The sequence below is a fragment of the Scleropages formosus genome, chromosome 9 (genome assembly GCF_900964775.1).
Source record: "Scleropages formosus chromosome 9, fSclFor1.1, whole genome shotgun sequence".
Lineage (NCBI taxonomy): Eukaryota > Metazoa > Chordata > Actinopteri > Osteoglossiformes > Osteoglossidae > Scleropages > Scleropages formosus.
Genome location: NC_041814.1, coordinates 15,625,018 through 15,650,255, shown reverse-complemented (window position 1 = coordinate 15,650,255; position 25,238 = coordinate 15,625,018). Strand labels below are relative to the sequence as shown.

Here is a 25,238-nt window from a genome sequence, read left to right as displayed (position 1 = left end):
CAATAGTACACATTATATTTAAGTCAAATATGTGGTGAATGGAAACAAATGGACACCATTTTACAAAAGTATTTTAATATGAAAAGTTTGTAGTTCCTGACATGAAATAGCCCCTGAAACATGAGAAATAAGGAATGGTCCTTTTTCAATGATATTTGTAGCTGAGTGTGGCTGTTCCATTCCAGAAATCAAATTGCTCTTTTGTGACCGAAGTCTTTCAGTTTATTTTCTTTTTGTCACTTCTTGGCGACTCAGTCAGTTGCACAAGGTTGAAATACAGCAGGAAGCCCAGGAAGTGGACGCAGGCGCACGCAGAGACCAGGACAGGGAACAAATCAGGCAGCTTTGCCGGAGGTTCCAGGGCAGCGCTCATAAAACTCAGGCCAGCCATGGTGAGAACGGAGAGAGCAAACTGAAGAAAGATGAAGAGGGTGTTTCGAAAAGTGAGACCTCGCCATATCTGTCAGCAGGAGTCCTGCAACCAAAGTTTCGCTATTTTCGCTTGGATGAGAGAGGAAACTCGTGGTAGGGGGATCAACATTAACATGTCTATTTAGAAACAGACGGTGGGATTAGGAAAACAAGAGGCTGGAGCTGCCAGTGCTGCATCCACCCATGAAAGCCTATCCTTACTGCCATACCTTGTTATTTATGCTGCTTGTGTAAATAAATGTCTGGGCAAAGCTGTGTTAATGACTCTCTATATAAAGACTAGCAGCATGGTGGTGCAGTGGGTAGCGGTGGAGTCTCACAAATCCTGAGCTATGGTTTCAGCTCTGATTTCAAATCGGGCTATGTCTGTATGGAACGTCCATGTTCTCCTTATGTTTACATGACTTTTCTCCCAACCTCCAAAAACAGATGCAAAAGAAGACAATGGTAAACCATTTCTGAACCCTCTCTTACCATAAAACCGTGGGCAAGTCTATCACTGGCTCAACTAGGCCAATAAGGACTTTGACATTATAGGTACCTGCAGCTTGACAACTGTGGAGAAACTGAACCAGAGGAAGTTGGTCCCAGTGAGTCTGCAGCATGGTCCCAGCCTCAGGTCATCCACAGAGCTGCGGTCCACAGCAGAGAATAGGTACAAGCTGAAGACGATGAAGCCAAGAGAAGTGATGATGTACGGCTGGAAAAGGTTGTCCTTCAGGAGGAGGGGGAGCATGCTGAGGAGGACAAATGGAGGGGCAGAAAGGATCACTGACATCAGCTCTGCAGAGTGAATAATTGAGGCAACCAAGTATCAGCTTGGTATATGGTTCAGTTAAAGTATGCATGTACTTAGTGAGGAAACTAAAAATTGTAAACTAAGCAAATCCTAGATAAGGGACACAGCGCAAGTAGCATGGTTACAGCCTGCCTCTTGCACTCAAAGAACCCAGGTTCAAATCTCACCTTCTACCGTACTGCCTTTTAGCAAGGTGCTTACCATGACTTGACAGAGAAAGAAAACATTCACATTTATTCATTTAGTGGATGCTTTTCAAAATTAAAAAATACCCAGCTGTAAGTCACTGGAGAAAAGCACAGGCCAAATTAATTTTAAAAATTATATTATAACAAAGTCTGAATAACTGACTATTAGTTTTGGAATATATGTAATTATTCAATATAATCATTATTATTAATTTAATTAGTTAATGAGTGAAGATCTTTTGACCCTTTCATATATCTAGAGTAATTTTGCTGGAACAATTGAGGGTAAGTAATCTTGTTTGAGGGGACTAGAGCAGTAATGAGGCTTAAACTGGCAACCTGTGGAATATTTAAAAAGAAATTCTCAAAGCAAGGACATTATTAAATGTTCTGGCCTCTCACCCTGAAATCAAAAGTTCTGGAAGTGTAGTAGTCTGGGACATGGATTATGAACAAAAAGTTCAGACATTACCTGAAAGTAGAGGTGTGTAAAAACCAGACTGACATCAGTGGAAGTTCATTCAGCAGCAAACAAGCTGGCCTAAAAATATATTTCAGAGTGTAAGCTTCTGTAGTCTGATTTTTACCAGAGGCACTTTGCATGTAACATATTCAGTTATTAATCTGCTGTTTTCATTTTAATGGCAGCCTTCAATGTGAGCTGAAGACCACCCATTTGGATGAAATCTGAGATGTGTTTGACTGCACTACATACAGCAAGCAACATACATCCTGCAGCGACTCAGTAATTACTGCTTTTTTTTGCCTTAGCGATTTTGTTACATTCATTCTGACAGCCTCCTAATTGATCTCCCGCAAACAAAACCCTCTGCTGCAGGATGGCGTGCTTTCCTAATCCTGGAACACGTATTACTGATTGACTCAGAGACAGGTGCAGGATATAACTCAATAGCTAATAAAGCAACAGTCTGGATAATCTAAATTAATAGATCGGGGAAATCTGTAACTAAATCCACACACTAAAATGTAATGCTTACAGCTTTTTATGTACACTTCACTGTTGCAAAAGTTATGGCCTCCCTGCTTCACACCAAACAGTTCAAATACACAGCAAACATGATGCTTCCATTTACACAGGCAGTAATAACTTTTTGTTTACAAGTACGGATGGAACAAAATGGTTGTCTTGCAGTATCAGTTACACTATACACCCAAAGTAGGTTTATCAACGAACAAAGTTTAGTGCTTTCATCTAGACTCATGCTTCTGAGGTAATTACAAAGAAAAAACTTACAATGCTGCTAAGAGAATGGATTTTTCATGAACCTGGAAGGAGAAGAGGAAGAAGGCCAAAGAGGAGTTCATCTGTGAGGAAAAGAAATGACAACCAAAAGTAAATAGAAATCATAGACGATGTAAGTAATATTATGATGTCTGTAAAGGAAATCAATGCAAGTCACTCACCAGGGCAAGTCTGAACTGCCAGAATGTGGGTTTCATTAAGAGCTTTATAGATGAGGGCAAAACAGCCAATAGTGTGGTTCCAAAGCTTAAAATACAAAGAAGAAAACCTTTTTAACAATACAAGGCACAGATGTTAACAACAGAGGTAGGTTCAACACTTCTTGCGCAAAAGTCTTCACAGAAATTGCTAGCAACCTGTGACATACCCAAAATATTTGAAAATAAAAAGCAAACTTGTTAAAACTCTCCCTGCTGACTGCTCCTAAAATACTGTAGCAGTCCGACAGAAGGAGGGTCCTGAGGTGACAAACACTGTTGGGTGCTAACATGCAAGCTGAGTGAAAGGTGTGAACAGCCACTCAAGGGAATTTTATCACCACCTCATTCACCCTGCAGTCCACTCCATTCCCTTAGTCTGAAGTGCTTTCTGGGAGTGAAGTTTTCTCTGTCCAAATCCTGGGTTTTCTTGGCTTATCTAACACATCTGTCACATGCTCCCCGAGCTTTTCTGAATTTAGACTGCAGAGACACTCCAGTACAGACGTTCTTTCTTTCCACTGCTGCAGAGGAGATGCTCTAATGCATAGCACAGCCTTTACACTGTATGAAATAAGGAGCTTCGTGCATGACATTGCTCTAAACTATGTAGAGTACTCCTTTGTCAATTTCAAGACTGATTTTTCATTTGAGAGTGGCTGCAGACTGGTAAGTAACAACACTTAATTTTTTAATCTCATTTTCATTACAATAAAGCTGGTGTTTGTGTTCAGTATATTATGCTGTCTGGGTTTCATACAGCAATCCACCCCCTACCTTTGACAGACAGACTCAACTACTGCAGGCACTTGCTAGTGCAGCTGTCACCTGAGGTGTCTCAGTCTGCAAAACCCCAGCAGTTCACAGAACACTGCACAATTGCTATCTAGCCACTCATCACTGTGGGTAGAGGACATCATTTTGATTCAAACCAAAATATGAGCTCTAGGGACTGAGGACCTGAATGAACCTCATGAGAGTCTGAGCATTGTCCTCACATGCCATAAAATATGGTAATATTAGAAAAGATAACCTTTAAAATTAAGGCCGTACCATGTTAAAGGACAGGGATGCAGGATTACCTGAGATAAATCTGTGTGTCCACTGACAGCAGAGTCTTTATCTTTACCAGGATGTTCAGGCTGCACCACACATTGGCTACCTTATCCTGCAGACACAACAAGAGTGGGAGCTTTTACAATGGGAAAACGTAGTTTTTCCTTTTCTTATATTCATTTTCTGTACCACTACACACAAAAAGGTTCCTGCTTGTAATTGGTAAAATCTAGAAATTATGCAACTCTTAACTCCACCATCACCTTGACTATCACTGTTACATCAACCATTGGAATGAAGAAAAATATTATAAAAGTACAATATAAGCCTGTAAAATGACAAGTCACACAGGTCATACACAAAAGAACTCATGGAAATGAGATAAAGGAAAGAAAAGTGCTGAAAGAGGCCAAAGCTAATGGCGTGCATGTGACATTCATGTGTTTAAACTGTATTTTTTACAATGCTGACAAATCACAAATAACCCAGAATTACAATTCTCAGGATTACAGTTATACCAAGCATTATGCATTAAAATTTACATAGAATTGCTATTAAGAGGATTGCTAATTCATGATTATCTTGGACCAAGAGACTCATGATCATTCTCTCCAAATACACTGTACAAGTTAATGTGTTATTAAACACTATTTTCAAGGAGTCTTACTTGATTGCCTTCTTATAGGAGTCAGGAATTAAACTTCATTTCTATCCATATTTAAAATTTGAGTTTGTCTGTACTGTGACACTTTGTAAGAACATGCCTGTAAAATGTAGTACATCATCTGAAATGATTAGGTTCAATGAGAGCAAAAAATAACCCGTTTCTGAATGCTATGCCTCTACATTTGAGCATGTAATTTCAGCTGGATCCGAGAACAAAAACTTCTGCAGTTTAAAATTAAACCACAAAATTCCGTAAACAAGTAAAAACTATAAATACAGCACCTACAAATAAGGTAAGATACTTTAAAAAGCATTTAGCACTGAAGAGAAAGCAAATAAGTGGCATTGCTCTACGTCATCATTTCCCAACTGAAAGTGTAATAAAAATTCCTCCTGCATTCCACATTACAGTTGTACTTGGGGGCACCACAAAGAATTTCCCCTGTGCCATAAATTGCCCTGCCAAGCACCAGGGGTGTCAACAAGCACTCGAGCACACTGTGCTGAGCTGTAAATGTGGAGGATGCCTGGTTAAATTCATCAAATAGTGCACATTAGCTGTATGGCAACCTCCAAAACGTTAGTGTTTCGGTCCCATGTTTGGAGCCAAAAAAAAGAGATTGGCTGAGCGATTTATAGAAAGTCTCTGGGACTTTAACAGTTGTGCTTGGATCAAATTCGATATCAAAATGAGATCGCTGGGGATACTGTACACGCCACTTACTCCCAGCTGCCAGATCTGCAGCTGCGGGGACAGTGCAGCTGATCAGCCAGCCAAATGCCACCAGGAATGTGCCCTCAAACCGCCCATGGCGACATGTGAAATTGCAGGTTCCTCCACGTCAGCAACTGTGGAAGGCTCCTCACAAACACCAGGGAGGAATTTCACAGCCAGCAGCATTTGTTGCCATTTCTGCAGATGGGAACCAGAGACCTGCACCACTTTGCTGCCTGTAAGTTACCCCCCACCCCGTAAGACCCTTAAGTGTATTATGTTAGCATCATTCTGAAAACCAATACAGAGGACATACTGTTGACCGCCCAGAATTCTCAATTATTTGTCACATGATGGCACCTTTGACTGCCACTATAGCAGGGATCTTTTCCATGGCCTGAAAAGGACACTATGTGTCTTTGCCTTGCCGCTCAGACACCATCCTGAATTCTCCTAAATGCTGAAATCATGAGCTTTGGTTTTTCGTTTGCAGCTTGGGGGAATGCATGTATTTGACACTGTACTTCATGATACTAGAGTGAATGGCTTCAAGGGCACAGGAAGCTGCCAGCATTTTCAAATACTTTCTGCCTGACATGGAGAGTGCAGCCATGGCAACAGTACAGGCTCCTAATACACAGCTCTTCATGATGCGCCAAAAGTATCCTAGCCATTAAAATGATAGATTTATGGATCACTGGCCTCCATGGGAGATGAAGCAGAACCTACTGAGTGACTTTTACCTGTTCAAATTTTCTTTGAACCTACCAACTATTCATTATTATTATTATTATTTTTATTACAGTCACTATTATTATTGCTTTTCACTCAAACAAGGTAAAATTTCACTTTTTCATACAGCTGCATTCATTTCACTGGAGCAACACAGGCTAAGTAATTTCTCACAACTACAGCAGGGAATGAACAGTTTAAGATTATTTTCTTACTTAAATATTATTTTTATTGAATACCACTTTGAGATTTTTCCCATTAGTACAGCTGGTAGTGATGCTTAAAAACCAGTGGGCATCATAGGGCTGATTTAGCTCAAATTATTTAACTTTGGAAGAGGATGCCCAGATTTCTGTTGAACTTCACTCAAAACTAGATGTAACAGTAAGGTACTTCAAATTATTTACTCTGAGGAAAACTACATTACAGACCCTCCCAAGACACAACCAGCAACCTTCAGGTCTCAAAGCAAGTACTTTCCTACTACCCTCTTCCTGTTTAAGGTAAACCAAGAAAGCAAAATATGCCAGTTAAATTCCCTGGGTTCGAGCAGAAGTCCACATTTGCACAGTAAATCTCAGCTTATGGAGGAGTAATATTATAGAGGCTTTACCTCAAACAACCCGCGGGCCATAGGGAACAGCCGGTGTATGACCTGCAGGGTCTGCTGAGGGTCGAACAGGAAGGGTAGCCAGCAGAGTGCGAAGGACACCAGTACAGTCAGCGAGATCTTGACCAGCAGGATCAGCCTGAGTTGTGCACATGTTAATACAAAAAAGAAGAGAAATCAGAGATCAACACATGTAAGAATTGCAACATCTTTTAGGTACAACACATTGTAATACATTTGATAGTTGGCACTTTATAACCCTGATTTTGCCAAGGTCCAGCATAGAATAAAATTATGCCAAAACACCCATGTTAAACAATATAGCATAGTGAAATGTTCTTCATTAGATAATACTTCAGTGTAATAACTGTGCTACAGACCTTGACTGTGAATGTACTTAGTGGTTTAAAAAGTGTTTCTACTAGCGGATGCTGCTCAGCTGTGGTGGTCTGCCCCCCCTATGAAGTTGCACAAACCAGAATAGCTGAGAAGCTTTAGCAAGTGTGAGTGTGTCATCTGGACATTTCTGTTCCCAGCAATCTAATCCTGCAATACATTTGCTACCAAACGCCCTTGGTACATCCTTACTAAATCAACAAATGTGCAGACACTAACAACAGAACTGAATACTACTGCAAGAATTAAAGCTCAGTAAGCATGTTTAATGTGAACACAATATGCACAGACAGAAGTACACAGTGAACACTAATTAAGAAACACTGCAATTTTGAAACAATCATTTTGTTTTTCTGCAATCCAGACTGCAGATTATTTAATGCTAGAATTCACTGCAACATACATTTTACAGTAATTACTTTTTCCAAAGGGCTACATTTCCAGATACCCTGGCTCATGTTATGAACATTCAAGTTATGGATTTTCAGAGAACACACACAGTTTATTTATTAATTTATTTTCTTTGCCATTCCATTTGCTAAAACTTCTGTCTACTGAAAGTGACAGGCGTTTCCACGTCAAGCCAACAGCTGGCAGTAAAACACACTCGGGCAGAAAAGAGCAGTACAGGAGTGTAAGACCACTTCCATGCCTTTATTCAATTTTTTCCCAGCATTCACTGCTTCCATGAAGATCTCTGTGACCAGTAAGAAGATGACAAACAAGCCATAAGGTTGTGGAATGCATTAATCAACAATTCACGCTGAACAGAAATTTTGTGGAGAAAAGGTTTTTTCCTCAGCCATTTTAGTTTAGCTTTAATTTGAAAGTAGCTTGCATTTAATAAAAATGTTAAAATGAAAATTCTTAAGAATTTTTATTTTTATGTACTATCGCTTTAGCCAAAATTTTTACAGAATGTAAACCCATAAGGTGAGGAATCTCTGTAGCTGTGTGGTAGTTGTAAATTACTAAGATTTACAGATTATGTAAATAATAAAGGAAGTTGAAAGTGGGCAGAAGCTGACAAACACTGAACATGATTATGGTAAAAATCAGTCAGCAACTTTTTATGTCATGGGGGATATATAGGTAATGTATTTTTATTTTCACTAATTTAAAATGAGTTTTAACGTTAATGTATAATGAAATTAAAGCTCTGTCTGGGTTTTTACTTAACCTAACCAGTAAATAAACCGAGGGACTTCTGTACTATGTAGCTTTTATTGTGACTTGGTAAAGGTGACTTTGGAGTTACGAACAAATTGAGTTACAGACAGACTTTCAGTCCCAACTATGTTTGTAGTTCAGTAGACGAGGTACTATACAACCAAAGAATGTGTACATTAGAATTTATAAACTCTTCTAAGTTTCAAAAATACTATGTTATTCATAAGAATACACTGTATATGTTTGTTTATATTGCTTCTGAATTTTCTGAAAGTTCAGAAATCGCATTTCTAACCAATATTTCTAGCATGGTCTCAGTGTGTTAAGCACAGGCCTAAGGATGCTGCTTTATAAAGTTGCCCCCCTTACCCTTTTCCAGTGAGGCCCAGTTTGCCACACTTTCCCAGCAGGTACCAGAAGAAGGGAAGCGCATGGTAGAGCTCCATCTGCTTATAGCTGAGGGCCAGCGTGAAGGCCAGAGAGCCCAGCAGGTCATGGCCACAACCCAGGCCAAGCACCCCCCAGAGTGCCAGGCCCAAACTCACACTGTTGTATCTGTGCTACAGTCAAGAACTTCACTTTTCTTACACAAGAACATCTTTACACATTTGGCTGATGCTTATGACTAACGTAAAATATACACGTTCTCTCATTCTAAAATATGTGAATATATCAATGAAAATGGTAAAACAACCTCTATTAGGGGATATTCAGAAAAACAGAAGGCTATGTTTTATATATCAAGTGAAAATTCATGTAAGTGACAAATACTCTACAATTTGAGTAACATTCCTTTTCTTCTCAAGGATACTGAAAGTGTCCATTGTCAATTAGAATGAGACCTGGATATAGTAAGATACAGAGCAGTGCTGAAGACTGAAAAAAAAAGTGCAAAAAAGGGTTAATATTGTGTGCAGGCAGATGTAATTTGTCAGACATTTCTGATGGTAATTATGGAAATTATCTGTTTAGGTTTTCAGTCAAGCGTGCAACAGATGAAAGTCTCTTGACAAGGCAGTAAGAAAAAAACTTACTGTAGTTTGTGTGACCTTTTAATTACTTGAGTTTTAGTTTATTCTAAAATTCAAGGATATTGAAACAGTTTTAAAAACATATAAAAAAAAAAAATTCTCTACCTTGGTTTTTGAAGATCCTTGAGCAAGGTATAAACAATAGACAACAACTGCAGGAATGTATATTAAGACATCTGCAAAAATCACTGAAAAAAGCACAAGAACAAAAGATAAATTATTCGACTTGAAAATACTGAGTAGTAGCATGCTTTTTTATTTGTATAGTGATTATTTGCAGCCATGTGTACTAATTATGCATTTCAGTGTTACAATGTAACAGAAAAAAGTGGATTATATACTTTAGCACAGGATGCAGTATCAACTGCCTACCTGTAGCTCTCATGAAGAACTTGTGGGCGGGACTCTCATACCCTCGAGACTTGTGAAGTTCAATCCAGTCTGGATTTATCAGATTAGCTCTGCAAGACATGCGCCATAAAGAAAGCCTCTGAACAACATACATCACACTTTACATCTGTGCAAGACACAAATCACAACATAATATCAAATAATGCTGCTGGTGGCCAGAACTTACATATGTGCACAGAGGAGGCTGTGGAAGGCTGTTAGTGGGGGGTAATCCAAACCCCAGTATTTCAGGTCATTGTCTGTTGTATTGAAGTACCTTGACATAAAACCACACAGACCTCAAAATCAGGGTGGACAGACGCACAACTCTTGTTACAGAAACAGATGTAACACAGAATATGATACTGTGCCCAGTACAAAAATTCAGATTCTCATTTACATTCAGTTAAATTTTCCTTCACGCCTTCTTTATCATCACCCATTCTGTCCAGCTTTATATTTTGCTGTTGCCTTTGCCAAAATACTCCAGCCCTTCAAGATGTCTGGCCCCTTAGTTACTGCAAAGCTCCTGCTTTCCCTCATTCATATTTATCTTCTATCTTAACTCCATCACTGAAGATGAGTTATTTGAGTTTTTCTTTAAATTCATTGATTCATTGAACATCTGACCATTTTGGTCTCTCCACTACTACCAAACTATTTATTCACTTCCACAACTGGAATATTTCATCTACATATCAACAGATCCAACTAATGACACTTTGTGTAAATACAGGCAGTCCCCGGATTATGAACGAGTTCCATGTCCTCAGTCTGTCTTTCTCTCGGACTTTGACGTAAGTCGGAACAGTTAGTTATGGTGGGTATCTAACGCCAGTTTCTCAATCGTTTGTCTTAGTATACAGTATATCACGTACCTTTCAATGCATAAAAAACATTAAAGAAACACTGCCGAATACACTAAAACATCTGTAATATAACAATACAGCTACAATAATACAATGCAACTATGTCATAGTAATAATAACAGTAAATGTAACTACAGTATTTATAATAGAGAGAGAGAGAGACACAGAATAAATGTTACTACTGTGATGATAAACAGAGAACACAGAGGAGGCTGGACCCAAGTGCAGGATCATTTATTCAGAATCAAAGGACTAGACATGTTCTCGTGGGCGGTCGGTCGGTTGGCGAACTGAACGGAGGCAAGGATCTGAAATCCTGGTGAAGTGTCTTTTATAGCCGAGTGCTCCAATTGAAAACTGCTGGTTGAGGTGTAGGAGTGTGGTTGTGACAACTACAGTATTTATAATAGACAGAGAGAGTGTGTGCACGCGTATGTGCAAAACATTAAGGAAAATTAATGTTCGCTTTTCCAATGTTCGTTGGCGTTTCACCTTTTTCCGATCGCTTTATTTCCACTTTAGTTTCAATCGTGATCAAAGAAGGAAGTTTTTGTCCTACCTTGGGCTCACGCGCCCCGCCCACTAGCCGACAAACAGCTGCAGACGTGCAAAGTTTTGATGTAGGTCGTACAGTAGCGCACGTTTGTTATTACGAACCATTGTATGTAACTCGAATTTTTAATATAATAGGCTTAATTATGAAGTTTTTTTTGATTGTTACTTCAGGGTGACAAAAAAATTGAACTTCCGGTCAGTAAGGAGGTGACTCGTAACTATAGGCTGTACATAAGTTGGATGTTCGTAACCTGGGGGCTGCCTGTATATACTCCTGCTCTGGGGTCAGCTTCCCAAAAACCAGAAATAAATTACAATGACAGTAACTAAAAAGAAAATCAAACTTAAGATCATCGTAACACTACATAGCTTTTGGGAGAAAGACTACTGAGCCGATTTCTGTCTGATGGCTTCGTTCACGCTATGTGTGTTTCTGTCACTCTTTTTTTCTAGATCTTGTGATAATTGTAACCTTAACATTGTAAGTCGCTTTGGAGAAAAGTGTCAGCTAAATAAATAAATGTAAACGTAAATGTATATGGGGTACTGGCACAGTCATTGTTATTAACCTTTCAGAAAAACCCACTCATGTTTTGAAACACAACTTTTCCTACCTGTGCTATGCTTTGTGAATTTGATTACATAAACATCCAGTATCAATGCCTGACAAGCAGACATCCTTGCTTGGAGCACTGGCTGTTCTCCACCTTGAATTAAATGTCTCCAGGTTATTACATGCATCTACAAAGCTGTCTCCAAACCAGTAGTTTCCATGACCCTCCAATCAAGAATGCAGACATCCTCCTAGACTGCAAAGTACCTTTCTTTAACTATGAATACAGAGCTCTATCATTCTCACTCCATCATGCAGCTAAGCTCTCCCTGTCACATTAGCCTTTAAAACATTATACAGCCTACCACTTCACTATCAGTTTAGCACAACTCTTAGCCCAGACCCATCACACCTCAACCAATGAAACATTGTCAGCCTTCCTGTTCAGACCCACTGCACTCCTTTTAACTGCAGAATGTCATTCTTGCTATAACAGCAGCAACAGTACCTCCTCCACTGCTTAAAAAACTAATTCTGTTACCTTGTGTTTTGAATAACTGTATTATGTAATTCAGGGGCACGGTAGCGCAGCGGGTTTGGCCTGTGACTGCTCTCTGGCGGGTCTGGGGTTCGAGTCCTGCTTGGGGTGCCTTGTGACAGACTGGCATTCCATCCTGGGTGTGTCCCCTCCAGCTTTACGCCCTGTGTTGCTGGGTTAGGCTCCGGTTTGCCGCAACCCCACTTGGGACAAGAGGTTTCAGACGATATGTGTACTATGTAATTCTATTATCCAGATTTCTTAAATTGCATGCCATTTTAATTTTAGTACAAGATGCTGCGAAAAAGAGCACATCCCAGGGACAACACTTTTGCAATTACATTACGGACACATCGTTAGACGTACAAGAATTTACCGATGCGACACCTAGACTGCAGAAACAGTTACTTTTAGTCTCTGCAAGAACACAAACTAACTTCACATTTCTGGTAAACATAAACTAGGGCTACATTTGGTTTCCATTCCTTGCAAGAGGAGAAACTGGGGGGGAAAAAAAAAAGCGATCTGAAAAATAAGTTCCCAAGTCAAATATAGCAGTGTGTAAAGACTAATGATGGTCTTCCGGTAACGTTATATGAAAGAGGACGAACCACTGGCGCACGGGCAGGTTGAAGGTGACTTCCTGCCAGTGTCTCTGAGCTTCATAGTCCCCAAACATCGGCGCTTTGCTCGCACCTAGAACGACAAAACACGATTTAACAACACAGAACATTAAACCAATCACCTCACTAACAAACCCCGCTAGATGTAGTAACAAAAGACCAGCCAAATTTAACCAGGAATACTATCCTAATCATTCATAATGCACAAATTCAAACTGTATTTTCGCAGATCAGATGTGTAAGCGTCTCTCTGCAATGATGAATAAAATGTAATGTAAAACGTTAATCGAATTATTGCATAACAAGGCATCGGAAGCTTTATTACAGATACAAAACAATTAAGTATTTAATACTGTTGTGTGCCCCTGTGTTTTTTGAGCAGAGAAATCGCTCAGCTAACGCTACAGTCGAGTGCCCGCTGCTTGCAAGCTAACCTGAGTACGAATTCAGAGACACGGTCCACCTCGCAGTGAGACCCAATAAAACACATATGGACGCCACAGCCCACGTCTCCATTTCCTACTGTGTTTTCTGTCCGCGCAAAGAGCCTTAACACGCAGCATTGATCCGAAAACTACAACTTCTTCATTGTAGCCGTACAAACATTAGCCCGCCGAGCTAACACGTCAGAAGAGCCCCGTTCTCCGGCGCAGACTGATGACGTCACGCGGGCGACTCGTCCCCTGCGGTTGTACCTGACCAGGTAGAGTTACCGTACGTGTCGTATGTGCGGTGGCGTAGGATCGGTCAAATTGACTTTTTCAAATTAAACTAGTTTCCATCCGCAGTCCAAAAACACGCAGTGTAGGTGAACTCACTGGTGACACTTAATTCTTCATAGTGTGTGTGTGTGTGGCGCGCGCGCGCGGATAGGCTCCGGTTCACCGCGACCGTGTTCAGGACGAGTCAAGCGGTTGTTGACCTTGGCTTGGATGGATAAAATCCTTCTAAAATACAGTCATTTAGATTCATTCAGATCTTGCTTTTATTGGAATATGTGGGTTTTGTAGTTTTCAAACAAGCTGTAGTTCATATTTTAAAATATTTTTATACTGTTAATATTAATTATTTTATGGTTTTTTATTTTTTTTTTTTTAATATTTCTACATTGACAGTAATGTTAAAGACAGTATATTTATTTTTGAAGCATCCACTCATAAAACTGGGCCAAATAGTATTCTGTTCAGTTCAGTTTCCTTGATGGTCATGACTCATGGTCAGTTAACATTAGTAAATACACACACACATTTTCAGAACCGCATGTCCCATACAGGGTCGCGGGGAACTGGAGCCAACCCGGTAACACAGGGCGTAAGTAAGGCCGGAGGGGGAGGGGACACACCCAGGACGGGACACCAGTCCATCGCAAGGCACCCCAAGCGGGACTCGAACCCCAGACCCACTGGAGAGCAGGACGGTGGTCCAACCCACTGCGCCACCACACCCCCTTAGTAAATACAAAGTATGATATTTTAAAATATGCTATTTAGTATGATCTAATTGAATCCACTGAGCAACGTATTAGTAAAACCAAGATAGCTGCCCTTTTGATTATACTCTCATTTATACATTTAGACATTTTACTGTTGCTTTTCTCCCAGGCTCCTTACAATGTTAAGGTATGTACAGTGATTTACCTATTTATACAGCTGGATAATTTTTAGTGGGGCAATTTAGGGTAAGTACCTTTGCTGTGCACGTATAAGTAATTTGATTTTGTAAGATAAAATTTCACTACAGCTTTATTTGCTGAATCCTGTAATGAATAAGGTTCACCACTTTTTTTTTATTGTACTTGTATTTTTTCCTCTGTAATGTATTGTAGATGGGCTACTTGAGGAGTACAAATATAGCTGAATGTATTTATAAAAGACTAGGATGATGGGTCTTCCTATCAGGGTGACAGCAGAAACATTTCAGTACATAAATCAACACAGTCGTGCACTCATTCACACACTAAGGGCAATTGTGTCACCAATCCATCTGAACTGCATATCTTTGGAGTGTGGGAGGAAACAGGAGTGCCCGGAGGAACCCCATACAGACACAGGAAGAACAGGCAAACTCCACATAGAGCGAGCAGGGACTCAAATCCCATTCTCTTGCACCACCCAGGTGCTATGAGGCGGCAGCGCTACTTGCTGCACCACTGTGCCACCCATACACAGTATTATTAAGTAGTCAAAATGATTATTTTTTTAAATTGTGTTGAAAATCATCCATGAGTTCACTGGTGTACAAGGTACACTGCTTGTAAAACCAGTTACTATTCATTACTGCTGCAAAGTGTATGCTTTGAGCTGTCTAGAGGGTGTGAAGGTAAATACTTTCAACTGTTCTATCACGGCATCTCCTGAAAAATGAATAAAATCCATAGCATTCACATACACGTTAGACGCAGCTAATACATTTTTCTTTCACAATATGGGTTAAAGTACCAGTGATGGAATAGACCTCGGCTCTTTTGTTGTAAAGGGACCCTGTGTATTACTACAATAATGAAAACAAAGTAATTCATAAATGAAAAGTTTTTTTTTTTTTAAATATTAGACCCTGACAAACTGTTGTAACTTTATTTGACACAAATAACTTCATGGCAACAGTTGTAATAGATTTAGTAGGTTATATGTTGAGAAGCTGACTTGATGTGGATAATCAAGAGCATTATAAAGGATGAAGGCCCACATTATAAATTAACTCCATTAATATGGTAATGTCGGATTGTGATCACATTTTTAACCTGGATATAAAACACAAAATCTTTCAACACAAACATTTATCATCGACAATTCTTTTTTCAAAATATGCAGTATTTTGTGAATGAAGCTTAATTCGGGTTGTAATTTCATATTGCCTGGATTACATCAATGTTATGACCAATATCGGTCCAGATTTATTGGTATAAGTCATATTCATCAATTGTCATATTCATCAACCTCAGAAAGCAGAGCTAAACTGATCCGAAACCAGGTTTTAGTGAATTTTTGAAGCAAAGCCTGAGCAGATCTGACTAAATCTGGTCGTGAATACCACTTCATCTTGGACTGTTAGAATATCACCCTATTAACATAACAGCTTGCCTAATGTCCCTCCCCTCTTTCCATATGAAAGTCCATGCAGCAGTAATTATTATTCATATCAGTATCTGCAGTGGTCACATGTACTGCATAGTCGTTGGCATAATTCTAGGATCCCAAAAGTTGTTAGATAATGCATGCCCCTTTGTAGTTAATGCATCAAATATTTATAAATAATAATAACCTTGGACAACTACTGATTTGCAGTGACACTTTCATTACATTGAGAAACCTATTAGTCATTGGTGGCCATTAGTTATTAATGCACTGTGTGCCAGCTTTACTTTGTCATTTATTGCTTCATCTCTTCAGCTTTTAAATATTCAGTAACTGCTGTAGCTACATTTACTGTGTATGATATCTTCTGGAAAATGGTTGGTTTGTCATTGAGCTGGGTCTTAATAGCACCTTGACTTATTTTTACCTCAATTAATGTATTGTTTTTGTGCTAATTCGGTTAAAGTCTTTGCATCAAGACGTTCCAGTACTTCAGTATTGTAACTTCGATATTATCGCCGCATAAGTGACGTGCAAAAAAGTAATTAAAAAATGAAAAACATCAGTGTGCCTTATAATCCGTAGCAGTTTCACAGTTTGAAATGACACGCGTGGAGTTGGTTATTGTAATTTTACACAACCTGTACTTATTGAAAATAGCGGCATGTGATAATCTGAGAATGGCTTTGTCCTCGAGCAAACCTACATTATTGTCAGTTGTTTTGCAGGTGTGAATTGTTCCCGTTTATGTGCTGTATTGCAGCATAAGCGCTGTCAGGTGAACTTGACAATTTTTGCAAGTCGATACAATATTAATTAACATGTTTATTACTTGAAATGCATTTTCTCCAGCAAAACTGTCACGTCGCTTTACTGGTACTTTGCTCCTGGTACTGAATTATTTCAGGACTGATTCCTTTTCCCTAACTAATGGGGATGGGCCTGACTGTAGTTCATAATGCATTCACATATTGTATATATTGAGGTTTTGCTTTTAATTCCAGCCAGTTGGTCATGTTAACATGTCACCGTAGGCATAATCCGTTAGGCGTGGGCCGAGAACCTTGTGCAAAGTTTCCTGTGACTGTGAGGGACAGCAGGTGTGCTCTTTGGGTGGTCAACACTTTTTACCACAGGGTAAAATACCATCGAGGTATCCGGAGCATAGGGAAGGTTTAAATAGACAAAACACAGACAAATAGATCACTGAAACTGAGTGGCCCTGCTGCACATGGGTTCAGGATTTCGGTTAGGGTAAAATATAAAATAAATATGATAGGCATCATATTCCTCCGACAAGAAAAGTTTAATACTAGTATCTTTCCCAGACTTCGTAGGCTTATTATTTCTTGTTATATTTCTCAGTGCGTCTGACACGTGGGTTCGAGTTCATGATTAAATTGACACTGGCTGACACACTGCTGCAGAGCAACTTCATTTTTGTACACTCATAAACAGAAACGTCCAAATACAAACGAATGCTTTCAGCACTGCGTGTTGAGCAGATACACAGATTATATTATATTACGTCGGTCTTGCGTGAAACTGGAGCGCGTGTCCGTGCGTCTCCTCTTCCTCCAGGTGAAGCTCGCAGTTCCAGTTAGTCGCTCCCAAGTCCGTTTGCCTGCGATCGAAACGTCAATAAACGCCATCTAGCGGCGGCTTCTGTCATCGCTTCAGAGTCGCGTTAAATGTGTTAAATGAAAACTGTTTATTTAATTAACAACAACCAACTCTGCCCTTGGCATTGTGATTCATCCATATCGTGATTTTTTTTTTTTTTTTTTTTTAAAAAAAACGGTTGTTACAAAAAAAATAGCAGCTATTTATGAGTAAAGGTTATTCCTTTGTGGAAAAACTTGCCCCACGTGTTAAGGTTTGGCTTGTTTCGTTTGTGTTGCGTTCGCCTGCTGTTATGTTGGTTTTGTATAATTACAAGCAGGACCGACCTGCTGTCAAACAAATGAACCAGCAGGCCTGCAGAACCGAAACCGTGCCCGGATGCCCACATACGCCCAAAGGCAAATTTCTTTTAGTAGATTTAAAAAAAAAATCACGTGCAATATGATATATGTATATATATATAGCAGCAGAACTGTAATCGTTTGTCGTTCACGTCGCGATGCGCTGTTTGTGCGTGGAATCGTTCCGAGCCCCACGCGTGACGCTAATTTTTGCTTTGTTGAAGAGATTACTTTTCCCCTTCCCTTTTTTTTTTTTCTTATTTTTTTTAAAAAAAAAGTAAATCCTACACGTCGCAAGGCACAATAAATCACCCGCACCCGCGTGGCGTCAGCGCACAGACACTGCGGGCATCGCGGCGATGCGCACGGGGACGTTCGCTCATTTTCAGAAATAAGAAATGGGTCGTGGAATGAGACCCCCCCCCCCCCCCCCCCCTCTCTCTCTTCCTCCCCCCCCCGCACTGTTATCCAGTGTCACTGAAAGCTCCGTCTCAGCAGCTTCTTGAGTGTGAAAGTGAATTGAAGAAGAGGCGCGTTCCCTTTTCCCAGGGGTATCGGTTAAATATAGCGGTGCCCTCCGCGTGGCCGCGGGGCCGCGTGGCCGCGCCGGCCGCCATTTGGTGTTTGTGTAAAACTGATTATCCAGACACAACTGTGAAACACGCGGTCCCGCGGCAGCCCCGCCGCAGTTGTTCTTGTAAAAAGACACCCGGGGCCGGACGGCGGGGAACGGCGCGTCTCGGCGCGTCTCGGCGCGGCGAGCCTGGTCACCCTTGTCAAGAGCGCCGCGTCGCGCAAAACGGCGCTGCTGGTCTGCTGTTAATAAACGAAATAAATATACATACATAGGCATGCAGTAATGGAATAAGCACACCGAAGACACTTTTGCCAGCGGAGCTGGGATTTACCGTAGTATCTACACTCAGGTTTACTGACGTTTATTGTTCGTGTTTCAGTACAAGTAGTAGAACGCAGTTTTACAGAACAATATTCCTCATTTTGATATTTTAAGGTATGTCATTTTGGGTTTCCTCATACAAGTTCTGTCAATAATAATAATAATAGTAATAATAGTAATTGGAGCACTACCCATCTCCATGTCTCTGTGTATTAGTTTATCACCTGATATATCTATTTAAAGTTAAACCTAAATTGTTTTTAAATATAAGTAATAATTATTCGATATTAGCTATTCGAAATTTGGGAATGTTTATCTAATGAAAACTATGAATTTAAATGAGCGAAAAGGTTTCCCTGGGAAAAAAAAAAAATGTCCCGGTTGCCTAAACTGACAGGCGGATGGAAATCTGTGTTTCAGCTAGATGCCAATTTTACAAGTTTATTTTGTAAAATGGTGTTTAATATAAGCGTGAGAAAACTTCATTAAAGAGAGTGGAATATAATATTGGCACCCAGTTACTGTTATCAGTTTCAAATGCGTAATTTAATATACCTCATGGTTTATATTATTACTGTCAATTTGTTCAATGTAAATGTAAGATTTATACCATTGTACGATAAGATTGTACTTTCCGTTTCAGAAACATTCGTTAGTTTTTACTTATGTGTACATGATCTGCAAAGGCTTACAAGTTCACCGGTTTAAAGATACTGTAAAACGATGAAAATTCGTTAGGTTCTGTAATAATTTTAACTTTATATAAAATCTGTAATATTAAATAATTTTCTCGTGAGCTGTTTGTTGTATTTCCAAATTTATTAACAAAGGATTTTCAGTTTACAACACAACAGAACTACACTGAACACATTTCTTTATTTTTTTTATAAACATTTCCCAGTCAAACTATAAGAACCATTTTCGATGTATTAAAAAGACAAAAAAAAAAAAAGAACAAAAAAAACGCAATGAAAACTTGAATGCGAGGAGCTTTCGGGAAAATGAAAGCTCGTTCACTATACATTTAAAACAATCATTAAAAAAAAAAAAAATTATTGTGACCAAACAGACAAAAAGTCAAAGGCGTAAATAATTTTTGTACAAATATTTACAAATTTTTACCTGTACAGAAAGCATTCCATTTCGTTCATGTCTCTTATTTTATAAACTTTTTACAGTGCTGCCAAATTATGCTGTACAGTTTTCCCCTAGAAAAAATAGTATATGTACAGGTGTATATATATATATATATATATATATATATATATATATGTGTGTCTATATATATATATGTATATGTGTATATACAGTATATATCTGTGTGTGTGTGTGTGTGTGTTATGCGTGCGAGCGTATATCACTGAGAAGGCCACTTGGACGCGGTCGCCGTGGACGGAGTGGGTAAAAACTGTCCGGAGATGATGTTTGTGGGCACGCTGAGGATGGGCGCGATGGCCGCCGACGTCCGGCTCAGCGACAGCGACTGCGCGCTCAGCAGGGCCGACTGCACCGTGACCGGGGGCCGCAGGAACGTCTGCGGGCTGGAGGCGCTGCTCGAAGCCCCGATGATGTTCTCTATGCTGAAGGAGGGTCTGCTCGACGGCTCCGACTTGATCATGGACGCCGTGCTCAGGCTGTTGAGCTGCAGCTGCAGGCTCGGACTCAGCTGCGAGTTGAACGCCTTCCTGTTGAGCTCCGCCGAGGGCAGCAGCGGCACGGCCGGGGGCAGCATGGGACCCACCGGGGGGATGTAGGGGTACTGCAGCGCGGCCGGGTGCGAGTAGGCGGCCGGGTGGATGCCGTAGTGGCGCCCGTAAGGGTTGCCGATGCTGTACGCCCCGAAGCTCTGCATCATGAGGGCCGTCTGGTCCCGGAGGATGTCGGGCTGGTGCCTCTTGAAGCGCTTCCTGCGCCTCAGGAAGCTGCCGTTGTCGAACATGTCTTCGGACTGCGGGTCCAGCGTCCAGTAGTTGCCCTTGCCCGGGTTGCCCGGCTCCCTGGGGATCTTGACGAAGCAGTCGTTGAGGGACAGGTTGTGTCGGATCGAGTTCTGCCACGCGGGGAACTTCTCGCGGTAGTACGGGAAGCGGTTGCTGATGAACTCGCAGATGCCGCTGAGCGTGAGCTTCTTCTGCGGGCTCTGCAGGATGGCCATGGTGATGAGCGCGATGTACGAGTACGGCGGCTTCACCAGGCTGTTCTTGGGTTTGCTCTGCACGGGTCCCGACGCGCCCTCCTGCTCGTGCGCCTTGCCCTCCTCGCCCTCCCCGGTGCTCTCGCAGCCGGGGCTCGCCGCGCGCTCCTTGAGCGCGAGCCCGGCGGCGGCGGCGGCGGCGGCGTCCGCCTCCTCGGCGCGCTCGCGCGTCCCCTGGCTCTCGCAGTCGCTGTCCCGCTCCGCGCCGTCGTCGCCCTCTCCCACCACGTCGATATCCACGTCTTCAGCCGCAAGCACCGTGTGACCGGACATGTCGCTCGCACCGGTGCCTCCGGACAGGGTCATCACAGCCCGCAGCCCGCAGTCCGCTTCAGCGATGAGCAGCCCGGAGGTAGGAGGCGTGGTGGGGCCCGGCTCGCGCTCACGTCGGCTGTCAGACGGACTCGAATCGCAGGTCCGACCGTCCGGCCTGCAGCCGCAGCTTCAACTTTTGAGGAAATATCCCGCCCCGTCTCGGTCTCCGTCTCGTGCAGCCCACCGCCGCGGCTCCCGCGCGCGCCTCACGCCCGCTTCCCCGCTTTGAGTCGCATTGAACGGTAACTAAGGGTGACTTGGGAGCGCGCGTCGTAGGCGACACGTGCTTTTTAACGCTGCTTTTAAGAACTGTCTGATAGATTACTTTTTTCCAGTTTAAGATATACTATCGGCGCCGTCACGTGACAGCGTGACGTCAGGCGCGCCCCCAGTTAATACCATGCGAACCAGAGTTGTTTCTTGAGTTTGTCAACAAAAAAAGGGGGAAACCCCTTAACGCACCGTACCGCCGCCGCCGCCGCCGTCGTCGCCGCCGCCGCCGCCGCGTGCCGGCTCCGTGCGACCGTCCGTCACGAGCCGTTTAACGGGAGCGCGAGACAGAGAGACGGGCGGGCTGCGGGGTGGAAAGCTGCACTCCTGATGAGCTTTAGAAACCAAACGATAAGTTTGCTTAAAAACACAGTGTGTTTTGAAAAGCTGCCGAACGAAAACGTCTAAAGATAAGTTCACTGACTCTCTTCTAGTTATGACTGTGTGCTCGTCTCTGTGCTGCATGCCGTGAATTTAGACATGATAATTCATACGTGGAGATTAACGTGCGCTCTGTGCTCGGAGTCGGTAGCCGAGGTGAGGACCTCCTGCTTTGCATAGATCGGAAGAACGAACGGGAGTCTAACGCGGGTCTAAAACGTTGCGCTTCGCTTCGGGAGGGTGTGCCCGTATTGTTATTTTTATTATTCATTTTGAAACGTGCACTTTAATGTGAGCGCTGTGGGCTTCGCGCGGATTTCAAGACGCCAAGTGAGTGGAAACGTCTCCCGGGGACAGCGAGGAACTGTAAATAGAAGCTCTTTTTAGGGCGTTTGTCGAGGTGTTAACGAGCTGATCATTGCGAGTGTTTGCATATGAAAAAGTAGGAAATGGGGGGGGGGGGGGGGGGGGGCGAATGTAAGGCGCTGTTCGGGCGCGAGGTCAAACCTGCTTTTATAAAATGTGAGAAAAAGACATCATTAGAAACCGCCTTCGTCGAGCATAAAAATGTTCTCACTAGTTTGCTCGCCTAACTGTGCATAATAATAATAATAATAATAATAATAATAATAATAATAATAATAGGAAGCTGTTTCTGATATTAAATATTTTCCTCTCTGTTATAATTGTTTTTGGTCGCCGTTGTGTCTTGTTTAATTGACTAACTGTGTAACAAAAGAAGAAAAACTTGACTCCTGTGTGGACACAGATGCCCGGTGATGTAAGACAGCGAGGTGGAAGCAGTTATCGGTGTGCCACAAGCAATATAACTTTGTATTGATCTGGCGCACAAGTCTCCTCCTGCCGCAATGAAAATATCTTTAATTGACAACAGGATCAATTATTCTCACCACCCCTCTATTAGAACTAACAAAAAATGTGTGAATGGCTTTACGAGGGCCCGCTAACCGTGTCGCTGTTATCGCCTCCCTTTGAACTTGGGAGCGTCGCTCTTTCTGCAAAGGTGCGCAGCGCCAACATTCTCGTCCACATCAGTAGTATTATTAGCCTGCTTTTAGAACAAAACCACTGTAATAGCACGGAATATTGAAATATTATTATATATTGCTATGTCACCATAAAAGGAAAGTAATTTTATAAAAGGGTAATTCAGTTTGATAATAATAATAATAATAATAATAATAATCATTGTCGTTGTAGTGTATACATTTATAAATGCTGCTTTAAAACAGTATTATTTGTACATTTATAAGCACGAGTAAAAGGTCTGTGAAATTATTAGAACGTATTTTAGTGAACCATCGGATAATCAATATTCAATGACCGGCAGAAAATGAAGCTAATACGCACCTTTTAAAGATCAGTTCTGAGATGTGGAAAAGCCATCGGTCATACATATATTTTAACATAAATTGATGTAACTATAAACGCAGCGTTGTGTTGCTCATTATTTAATGTTTTCCGGGGTGTTTTGTGCTCAACGGTTAGGCTACGATAATATTAGTTGTGCACTTATTTATGCGTTACTGAATATGAATGGAGGCTGTTCAAAACAACCACACAGTGTTTGCTTCTCTCCTTAATTATTAATGGGGGTTGGGGGTTGGGAGGGGGCGGCGGATGCTAACTTTGAATCTGCTTTTCATAATAAAAAGAAAGTTACTTAATTAAAGCGTATCATTGCTGCTCTCGTCTAAGTGTGAGGAACATTTCTGGCCGATTAGACACGAACGGAGGGCCACCTGACCCGATCTTCACACCATCACTACCAGGTACTCTGCACATGAAAACTTTTCTCCCTTTTCCATATCATTTATGTGTGCCAAAGCATGTATTTTCATCCCTGTCATTTACATCTGTTGTGGCACCACACGAGTAACTGTTTCCGATATTTCAGAAGCGACGCACATTTTTACGCGCGTTAATCTGACAGGTCACAGCGCTGAAAGGTGTTTCTGCACAAAAAAAAAAAAAAAAAAAAAAAACCACAACATGCCCTCCACAAGCACAAGATCCGAAGCTCCACAAATCCTGTTATATTGCGTTTTAATGCTGCTGATGAAATGTACATTTAAGCACGCACTCACGGCTTAGTCCTACGCATCCTTTCAGAGTGATAAAGTAACTCCAGCATCAACGCGGCAAAAACAGGGTACAGCACCTACCGAGCAGGCTCAGGAATACTGTACAAAGAATAACGGTGCACAGAATGGATCCTGGTTATTCTAGTTATTATGTTTAATATATTAAAGAAAAAAACAGAGCTAAATTGAAAACATGGTACAGAGGAAGTGTGTCCTCAACATATCAGATTGACATCAGGTCATGATGGCCGCAGTGACAACTCACCTTTACCCAACACTGTGTGTAACACACACGCACCCGCACACACACCGCGACCTTAACGCTACGCTGTGTGTGTAACACACATATACTGTGACCTTAATCACCCCACCGCTGACCGAACACCGCGTGTAAAACGCACAAATACGGTCACCCCATCCCAGAGCTCTTTCCATAACACACCCATATAATTACCAAATTATACGGGCTTTTAAATGTGTTGGTGATGTTTAATCTTCAGGCTGTTACATGGGACGTCATATAACACGCGGGATGGGAGTAGTGGCTTTCGAAGCGGTCCTGGCGTCAAAACGATTCTCTCTCATTTGATTCAGAACCTTTGTATTTTAAGTGACACGAAACTTGGAGTGTGTGCCGGATTCCCCGGAACCTGCGGTGTTACCGCGAGCGCCATCGATCCTGTGGTTCTGAACTTCAGGAGCGGATCGCCGGGTCCCTTTCATAAGACTTGATTTTTAACCGCTTCCAGAAAGTGCTTCGCTTCAGTTAATGTCAATTTCCCGTTAATTAGAGAGTCGTCTTCACCCATCGTGACTCCCTCGGATCATTATCGCACGTGCACTTGGCTTGTGCAAAACACGTGCTTGCTGTAATTTCTGTAGTGAGGGATGAAAGAATAGTAATCGGAAACATTGGTGGAGGTAAGAGACCCGCACTGACCTCGCACGGATACGTGGTTTTCTGTAACAGATACCCGATGCCACAGGGGTGTTTAAACAGGACCAAAATTGACAGTGAACGAATTTGCAGTTATGAAAATGATTTTTAAGGTGAAAGGTTAAATCGCGCAGTGATGGAAGCGATTGCCGTAATGCAAAAGCAGATTCTTTGAAAGGCAACTCATTTAATTAATGATGAGAGCAGTTTGGAGGGGAGGGGGGGGGCAGCAAGCCAGTAAAACTGTATGATAAATTAATGGCATTGTTAGCGCGCCTTTAATTACCGCTATTATGCTAATTATTTTACATCAGCG

At 41.6% G+C, this 25,238-nt stretch overlaps 2 protein-coding genes across 2 annotated transcripts; both read right to left on the bottom strand.

The window, feature by feature from the left end:
- Window positions 1-95: 95 nt before the first annotated feature.
- alg6 (ALG6 alpha-1,3-glucosyltransferase) lies at window positions 96-13,424 on the bottom strand. The gene is made up of 14 exons (XM_018754202.2): window positions 13,219-13,424; window positions 12,773-12,857; window positions 9,834-9,923; window positions 9,629-9,717; window positions 9,362-9,444; window positions 9,037-9,101; window positions 8,595-8,780; window positions 6,663-6,798; window positions 3,963-4,048; window positions 2,845-2,929; window positions 2,675-2,745; window positions 1,892-1,960; window positions 974-1,169; window positions 96-412 (listed from the first exon to the last, which is right to left on the bottom strand). The coding sequence occupies exons 1-14, from the start codon at window positions 13,298-13,300 to the stop codon at window positions 218-220; spliced, it is 1,518 nt and encodes a 505-aa protein (XP_018609718.1). The 5' UTR covers window positions 13,301-13,424; the 3' UTR covers window positions 96-217.
- A 6,620-nt stretch (window positions 13,425-20,044) lies between these two features.
- On the bottom strand, window positions 20,045-21,527 carry foxd3 (forkhead box D3). The gene has a single exon (XM_029254498.1). It carries the CDS (start codon window positions 21,218-21,220, stop codon window positions 20,078-20,080), a length of 1,143 nt encoding a protein of 380 aa, XP_029110331.1. The 5' UTR covers window positions 21,221-21,527; the 3' UTR covers window positions 20,045-20,077.
- Window positions 21,528-25,238: the final 3,711 nt, after the last annotated feature.

Bases quoted from the DNA above. Each gene is read 5' to 3' on its own strand.
- foxd3 (XM_029254498.1), bottom strand. From the start codon at position 21,220: ATGACCCTGTCCGGAGGCACCGGTGCGAGCGACATGTCCGGTCACACG.
- alg6 (XM_018754202.2), bottom strand. From the start codon at position 13,300: ATGGAGACGTGGGCTGTGGCGTCCATATGTGTTTTATTGGGTCTCACT. The intron at 6,799-8,594 runs GTAAGGGGGGCA...TGCACAACTCAG, and splicing joins CTGGGCCTCACTGGAAAAGG to GCTGATCCTGCTGGTCAAGA. The intron at 1,170-1,891 runs GTAATGTCTGAA...TGTCCTCCTCAG, and splicing joins TTACACACCTCTACTTTCAG to CATGCTCCCCCTCCTCCTGA.